This window comes from Dicentrarchus labrax, unplaced genomic scaffold (assembly GCF_905237075.1).
Source record: "Dicentrarchus labrax unplaced genomic scaffold, dlabrax2021, whole genome shotgun sequence".
Lineage (NCBI taxonomy): Eukaryota > Metazoa > Chordata > Actinopteri > Moronidae > Dicentrarchus > Dicentrarchus labrax.
Genome location: NW_026136724.1, coordinates 12,071,820 through 12,080,481, shown reverse-complemented (window position 1 = coordinate 12,080,481; position 8,662 = coordinate 12,071,820). Strand labels below are relative to the sequence as shown.

Here is an 8,662-nt window from a genome sequence, read left to right as displayed (position 1 = left end):
GGTGTTCATGTTTCTCAGCCACATTTGACAGCTCAAGTTACGCCCACTTTACATTCTTTAAAAGTTTTTTATTTTTTTTTCTTCACATTCTTTATAAAAAGTTAGTTTAGTATTCTTACTATCGTGTGAACTCTTAAACAAACTTGCTAAGTAAGTTAAAGTTACGTATTTGCCTCGCTTTGGTGTTTGCCGTTAGCACCAACCCCGGGGAACCATGGCGACACCCGGCACTAACTGACGTTGCCCCATTACTTTATTCAAATAACGTTCATTTACAAGGGAAACTCAACCATTAACCGATATCCAACGGCTTAAAACTCTTTATACATTTACTTAATCGCACAGGCGTCTGCTGTCCGCCCATAATGATATATTAATATGTTCGCCTGGAGGAAAGCCAACGTTTTAAAATCAATGTGTGTTAATTTAATAGAAGACGAAGCAGCACGTACGTTAGCGCCGTGTGTTAACGGTTGCTTTTAGCCGTTGGTCTCACTTGAGAACAAACATTTGAAAAAAAATAAATAAATAGCAGACATGATACATTTTTATAATAACAGGTAACTAAAACATAAAGTTTTGATTTGCGCAATGTGGTGGCTTATGCGTCTGAACCACGGAACAAAGTATCTTCAGTATCTAAGGGGAAGGAAAACGGTGACGGAACACCACTGGACACATTTCCGCCAATAACAAACCTGCTAGCGGCTAACGGCTAACGGCTACATGTATTGTTTATGCTCGTCGTTGCAAGTTTGTAAACTATGAGGTGATGATCCATCGAAAGTGGGACAAACAGAACACACACAGCGTCGTCTAACACAAATGCCACAATGGGTGAGTGTTTATGTCGCCGGTAATAAATTATTCCGATTAGTGTTAGCTGACAGGCTAACGCAGTGCTCGGTGTCGTGCTCCTGTAGCAAGTAGCGTTAGTCGAGTTAGCTTGCGAACCATTTGGAGTTGTTGTTAAATAACTGAGTCTTTAGACTGATTGGTGGTCAGATAGTCTGTCACTTAGTCGTAACTTGACCCCCAAGAGAGCGAGCACGGTTTTTAGCGGGGTTAGATCATTTTCTGTCCGGGGAAAACGTTCCGCTGACACGGTTTAGAAATGTTGAACATGTATGATTGATTGATTCTGTGAATGGAGATTTCCCTATCCACCACCAGCAATCACATCAAACGATAACCTGTTACTGTTTATGTTGTAGCTGTAGTGCTCAAAAAGGAAATAAATACTGCAATAAGATGTGTTTGTAAAATATATTTGACCGTCTTATAACACAATAATTACAGTGTTGGTATAATAATTATAATTGAGTTAAGATATTGTGTGTTTGCACTCTACAACATCCCAATTAAGGGGAACATAAGGTTTTAATATGCATTGGGCCTGGAACCAGCAATTAAAAATGAAAACATGATTCATTCTGCAAGACTAATTCACCCAGAGCCTAACATTGGTGTATCTGCTGTCACCCTTACAGATCAGTGCACAGTGCAGATGTGCAAAACGAAGATGTTCTCTGTGTCTCACAAGACCGTCTTCGTGGTGGACCACTGTCCCTACATGGCGGAGTCAAGTCGCCAGCAGGTGGAGTGTGACGTGCTGACAAAGAGTCGAGCTCAAGGGGTTATTCCTTTGGCCCCTGTGTCCAAGTCCCTGTGGACCTGTGCTGTGGAGTGCTCCATGGAGTACTGTCGGATCCTCTACGATATTTATCCAAGGGACAAACTGGTTAGCGTCTTTTTTTTTTTTTTTCCTTTTGTTTTTAACTGAAATGTTTTAGCTCATTCTGTTTCTCCACCACTGGTTTCACTCAAGTGATGTAACTAAATGACCTAACAGTTGAGATCACTTGTGGGAAACCTAATGTAATATGTGATACGCTTAGAAAGTTTTAATCAGTATAGTTTCAGTGCATCAGTGACATCAACACCACCACTTTTCTGCCACCTCTTTATTTTACAGGTTAATTACATTGTGAGTGATTCAGAGTTCCACATCTTGAACAGCTGGAGGCAGGAAGACCAGAGTACTCATGAGGTAATTGACTGCACACAGAAACTCACATAATCTATTACAATTATAACATCAATGTCAGTATGATTTGTTAGTGTACAATCAGTGTTGCATTTTCAAGATGTTGCAGCAGCTGCAATTTGCCGAAAGTTCAGCATTTCTAATGAACAGCAGCGACCACATTTTTGCAGAAGTCTTCTTCAGAATCAGACGGTGCAGTATGATTATGCAGTTTTTTTCCCCTTTCTCCGGCAGCTAATGTCAGCTCTGGCAGCTGTTGGGCCACCCAACCCACGCGAGGATCCAGAGTGTTGCAGCATCCTGCATGGGCTGGTTGCTGCGGTGGAGTCGTTATGCAAGATCACAGAGTTGCAGCACGAGAGGCGCACCTCTCTGATGGACACGGCTGAGAGAGTTGCCAATAGGGGGCGTATTATCTGCCTAACCAATGCTAAAAGGTAAACACTGTCATTAACATGGCTGGAAAATCAACAGCAGCCATTGGCTAGATGTTGATAGATTCTGCTAAAAATCTGTGTGTTTAATGCTGAACACTTGTTCACCTCATTTACTTATATAGAGGATCAGAAATATTACAAACACTTTACAGTATGATGCAATCCAATACAAAAACAGCCTTAAGAATTACCATAGAGTTGAGGTGCCACGGTAGCTCACCTGGTAGAGCTGGCACCCCATCTACCTTGAGTCCTTGCTGCAGCGGTCCATAGGTTTGAATCCGACCTGTAGCCCTTTGCTGTGTGTCATCCCCTCTCTCTCTCTCTCTCTCTCTCTCTCTCTCTCTCTCTCTCCCCCTTTCCTGTATATCTCCCAAGCTGTCTTGTCTACTAGTTGATATTTTGCAGGAAGCTCTGGGTATGTGTTATAATGCAGTGCTGTTTATGTGTTTTGTCATACAGTGATACTCATGTTCGCATGTTGGAAGACTGCATCCAGGAAACCATTTTAGAACAAAACAAGCTGGCAGCCGGCTCAGACAGGTCAGTGTCGGATGAAGTGCGAAGAAATGTATCACACTCGTTGAAAAGGCTCAAATATGCTATTGATAATTCTCTGACTAGAATCTCAATCTTGCAGCCGTTCTTCACTTTTAAAAAGGTTTTCTTATTTCTAACTAATTGTTGTGTGTTTCAGGCTGATGGCAATCCAGCAGTGTGACCTTGTTCTAGTTCACATCCACCCACAGGGCGAGGACACGCTGGTATCCGACCGCCCGAAGAAGGAGGTGGGTGCTAACAAGGAAGCTCAGGGCTCTGTTTTGTCAAAACTACCATCATAGTTTCCCCTGTGTGAATCAGAGAAAGGAAGACGTATTCATGAGGTCGTGTGAAAACATGACCCTCGATGCTGGATGTCACAGCTGTTAGTTCTGACTGCGTCTCCCTCTCTTGTCGTCTCAGATCTCCCCTCTGCTCACCAGCGAGGTTCACAGTGTTCGTGCAGGGCGGCACTTAGCCACCAAACTCAACATTCTGGTCCAGCAGCACTTTGACTTTGCCTCCACCACCATAACAAACATCCCCATGAAGGTAAGGGGCCTACTGCCCTTCGTCTGGCCTTGCACATGCCACTGCAAAATTAAAACTCACATACATTTTTAAATATATAATTTTTATTTTGCTATTAAAAAAAAAAATGTTGTCATGTCTAGAATGCAGTGAACCACCCCCCTTTTTTTTTTTACTCGATTGATTGCTTTGTTGTTTTATTTTCTCTCACAGCCTTCACACCTTTTTTTTTTGCCTGCTAAATCTTTATGTATGCGCCCTTCCTCGCCTAAAATTACTCATGCAACTTTGCAGTCTCATCTTTTTTGTTGATCTCATCTGCATGTTGATATGACTGTGAATCTGCTGCTGGTTTCATGCTGTATTTTCTGTTTTGCTAGCCCACATTAAATGTTTGCGACCAGGTTAGTACTCTTATCACACACACATCAAAGTGAGGAAGGGTTCAGAGTTTACACCACATAGTGTGCAGTATATGTTTTGAGCTCTATTGTTGAAACAGGCTTACAGTGTCATTCATTTATTTTGATGTGACAGTTGCTCTACAGATTTGCTGGTGAGGCTCCAGTAAAGGGCAGGGAACTCTGGTCTCATGTTGGACACAAAGGGAATGCAGAGTTCGGGGTCTGCTAGAGAGCCTGAACACCTGAAATTAACTTTTTTTCCCCAAATGAATAATGTTATAACCACATTGTTTTAAAATAACTCACATTATTTTGTGAAAATCAACTGTTTTGAGATAGTGTTTGTGCCAAATTCTGATTTAAAAAAAAAACCAACAGAATATGAACGTTGAAGTGTTTTTATGTCCAAACATCTGTGACCAGCGTTGCCTCTTCTGAGTTGTTAAATACTGTCAGTGTCTGTCAGGTGTTTACACCTTAAAAGTTGTCCAAACTTTCTCCTGGTCTGTCCCCCCCCCCCATCAGTTCCCACTCATCCCCCCTTTAGTCTCTTGGTGTGGTCCGTTGTGCTGTCTAAAAACTAGTTGTTGTTGTTTTTTTTAAAGCTGACCCTTAAATGTTTAAACATGATTCCACCTTTAGCTGTCCTACAACTGCTTTTCCCCCTTAATTGTAGAAAGTTGTCAAATTCAAAGCTTGTGATTTAAAGTTTGTGTCTAGATCAGCTGTTGCCAGGCCCCATTTTTGGGCTTGAGCACAAACTATATGATTTATGTCAAACACGTGTAGGCTCAGTGTTGTGTGAATATAAAGGCATATGCATTAAACACTAGTGTCAGAAGAAAACATACTTTAGTCACCCAGAGAGCGAGCCTTCTTTCTTTTACTTTGTCCATTATCATTTACCCTTTGCTACATGAAATCAGCAGTGTTAATGTGTGTTTGTACCTGTGTGTGTGTGTGTGTGTTTGTTTGTTTGTTTGTGTGTGTTTGTGTGTGTGTATTAGTTTGCACTTCTTAAGAGCTGATACTAAGCTGTATTTGTTATTGTTTCTGCGGATGGACAGGAAGAGCAGCATGCCAACACATCAGCCAATTATGACGTTGAGCTCCTGCATCACAGAGACGCTCACCTGGAGTTCTTTAAAAGCGGTAAGTGCTCATGTTACAAATAAATAAATAAATGTTTTTTAATTGGTTGGCCATTCACTTCCTGCTCCAGACACAACTACACAACATAAAGTAGTTCGAAAGTACCTTTTTCTCTATGAACTGAAATAATTGTGTTCAAAGTAGCTTTATTGACTACAGTATTAGCACAAGCTATGCAATTATTTGACATCCTTATGTATGCTTCATATTTTTTTAAATTCAGAGACTTATCAACATAAACTAATATGTCATCTTTGTGTTGTGCAGGAGACTTGCATATGGCTGGCACCAGCACTCGGGAAAATGGACTCAAAGAGACGATTACGCTGAAATGGTGCACTCCACGAACCAACAGCATAGGTGGGTATAATCAGCTGAAGGTCTTATTTGTCAGTTATTATTTAATTTGAAAGATTTAAAGATTTAAAAGTTGAAAATATCCCCCGCATTTTGTCCTTTAGGCATAACGTTGATTGATAAAATTGATACTGAATTCTGTGACTAATACTTTGAATTGGTTAAAATGTCTTTACTACAAGAGTCTTGTAAGATGGTTTTGTAGTAGGGCTGCAACCAACGATTAATACAATAATTGATTTATCTACCAATATTTTCATAGTTTTGACTTTGAGATAAATTGTTTATTAGAGTTATCCACGTCAACATTGACTGACGCAACTGTGATCTGAGATTTAGTGGTATCTATTGTGTTTTTTTCCCACCTCAGAACTGCATTACTGCACGGGAGCCTATCGCATCTCCCCCACAGACGTCAACAGTCGTCCCTCCTCATGCCTGACAAACTTTCTCCTTAACGGTAAATCCTCTTTTTAATCTTCACATTGTCCAGTTACCTTGCCCTGAGCTGACCCACAGACTAACTTTCTGGCTCTTCTTCATCGACTCCAGGTCGATCAGTGCTGCTGGAGCAGCCGAGGAAGTCGGGTTCGAAGGTCATCAGCCACATGCTCAGCAGCCATGGCGGCGAGATCTTCCTGCATGTGCTCAACAGCAACCGCTCCACCCTGGAGGACCCGCCCTCCATCAGCGAGGGCTGCGGAGGTCGAGTGACAGACTACCGCATCACCGTGAGTTCAACCCACAACAGGCTGTGTTGCAGTATACGTCAGTAACCTTCAAATAGTAACCGTTTTCTTGTCTGTTTCAGGACTTTGGTGAATTTATGAGGGAGAACCGGCTCACTCCTGTGTCAGAGTCTTCCCATGATCCCTCGGGGAAGCTACCAGTTGAGAGGGCCAAGGCACAGCTGGAACGTCACACTCGATACTGGCCGATGATCATCTCCCAGACCACCATCTTCAACATGCAGGCAGTGAGTAGCATGCAGAGATACTCAAGTTCTTCTGGATTTTCACTCTTTATTTACTTCTGCCAAAGATTTCTATCGTCTAAGCTTCCATATCGCTCCAAAATATTTGGCTTGTTGTTCCCTGATGATAACATCTGCACATAAAAGATAATCTGCCTTCTCGAGAATTTGGTTCACGCTGTTTTCAAGGTTTCTATGCCTCCATGTTGGCTCTCATTGTCACCCTTCAGCTCATAACTGTGTCTGTGTGTCTTCCCGTTTCCCTTCACTAGGTGGTCCCTTTAGCTAACCTGATAGTGAAAGAGACTTTGTCTGAGGAGGACGTTCTGACCTGCCAGAAGACAGTTTACAACCTGGTGGACATGGAAAGGAAGAATGACCCTCTACCGATTTCCACCGTGGGATCCAGAGGCAAAGGCCCCAAGAGGTATTTATTCAAAAACTTTTGACATCTTCTATCTGTTAGTTAAATGAGCATCAACATGGTTTCTGCAAGTAAACAGTCAGCAGAGTCTCTAATGTTTCTGCATTGTTGGTATCCCCAGAGATGAGCAGTATCGCATCATGTGGAACGAGTTGGAAACATTAGTAAAAACTCACTCCGGAGACACAGACAGACACCAGCGGGTACTAGACTGCATCATCGCCTGCCGCAGCAAACCTCCCGAGGAGGAGGAGAGGAAGAAAAGAGGGAGAAAGAGGGAGGATAGGGAAGACAGGACGGAGAAAAACGGCAGCAAGGACACAGACGACAAAAGCTGGCAGGACTCTGAGAGGTCAGTGGTGCTTGGATTGTGTACCACAGTTAACTACATTTATTTACTGTGGTCACTAAACTGTCTTGTTGTTTTTAACCTGAAGACTAAAGGGTTTGCTGGATAAAGAAGATCAGGAGTCGGAGGTGATCAAGGATTCCCCGGACTCTCCAGAGCCGCTCATCAAGAAGCCACGCTTGTCCACAGAGGAAGTTCAGCCTCCAGAGAGAGCAAAAGGTACCAGCGTGGAGAAACTACCACAAAAGTTTTGTAAAGTCATGAAGAAATCACTGACGCACTGCCGGCTGCATTCATGCTCACTCAGTGTTTTATTTTCCTTATTTTGCAAGAGTTGTTCCCTTTTTTTAACGCTTTGTGGACGTCAGTTGTTGATTGTAGGTTCCCCTAGTGGTTTTGAGAATGCAACATTATTGGGTCTTTCTTATTAGTGCAGGGTTCAGAGTCAAATGTACGCCTTTTAATACCACAGAGAAAGCACCTGTTCTTCACCTGTATGAAACCATGAAAGGGAAACCAGTAGCAAACCCTACAATTATTTATTAAGTATGAATGTATCGACATATCACATTTTTGTTAGTACTTCTAGAAGTTCATAAAAATAGTTTGTTATCATAGGCGTAATTAAATAACGAGTCCTAGATGCAGAAAATTGGCAGAAAAGCTGTGATCATTACCTTTATATGAGCCTGGACCAATGAGAGCCCTGGCAAAATACCGGCTGATGATCTGCTGGGTTTACATGTTTATATCTGTGCCTTTGTCTTGTTGCTGCAGGTCCTGTGTCCCTCCTCACAATGTGGACCAACCGCATCACTGTAGCCAATTCCAGGAAACACCAAGAGTTTGTTGGAAGAGTGAGCTCCGTGAACAACAAGTTCGAGTTGTACCAGCAGCTCAAAGACGAGAACGGGTGTGTTACTGGGAAATAGTCATTACTTTATGGGTGTAACATTGAACGTGTCTAAATTACTTATTGTATCAAAGCCCTGTATATATACATATGTACACTTAACAAATACAAAAAAAAAACACTCTCCTTGCTTTTACATTTAAATCACTTCTGAAAATGTCTCATGCATCATACGTTTCCTATTTTCCAGGATGGATGTTCATGAAAACGGCAAGGCCTCCAGATGATGTTTCCATGGATCCATTGCTTCACCCCTGCCAAGGATGAGATTGTGGACCACAGTGTTTTTAAGACTTGGGTGTCACGTAATACTCTCAAAACAAAGACATTTTACAATTTTTTTTACCCATGATTTTGTAGATACGCTGTTCACATATTGTGTAACGCAATAAAAGCTGTTAATAGAGAATTTTGCTGTTGGCTTTTGCACAAATTTTTACTGAATGTTTGGAAGTGATGAATTTTCTTGTGTCACTAATTTGAACTGGAACCAAAAACCTTCATACACAAAAAAATATCAATGAAATTGTGAAAT

The 8,662-nt window shown here is 41.8% G+C and overlaps 1 protein-coding gene across 2 annotated transcripts; it reads left to right on the top strand.

The window, feature by feature from the left end:
* The first annotated feature begins 364 nt into the window (after nt 1–364).
* On the top strand, nt 365–8,536 carry ints13 (integrator complex subunit 13). 2 transcript variants are annotated; one of them, XM_051392482.1, is made up of 18 exons: nt 365–837; nt 1,491–1,741; nt 1,976–2,050; nt 2,282–2,484; nt 2,947–3,027; nt 3,182–3,272; nt 3,448–3,576; nt 3,936–3,959; nt 5,027–5,111; nt 5,379–5,471; nt 5,839–5,928; nt 6,021–6,199; nt 6,280–6,444; nt 6,714–6,868; nt 6,987–7,217; nt 7,303–7,433; nt 7,992–8,127; nt 8,318–8,536. In XM_051392482.1, exons 1-18 carry the CDS (start codon nt 834–836, stop codon nt 8,352–8,354), a joined length of 2,160 nt encoding a protein of 719 aa, XP_051248442.1. In that variant the 5' UTR covers nt 365–833; the 3' UTR covers nt 8,355–8,536. The 2 variants fall into 2 exon arrangements, with proteins under 2 accessions (XP_051248442.1, XP_051248443.1); XM_051392483.1 differs by lacking the exon at nt 3,936–3,959.
* Nucleotides 8,537–8,662: the final 126 nt, after the last annotated feature.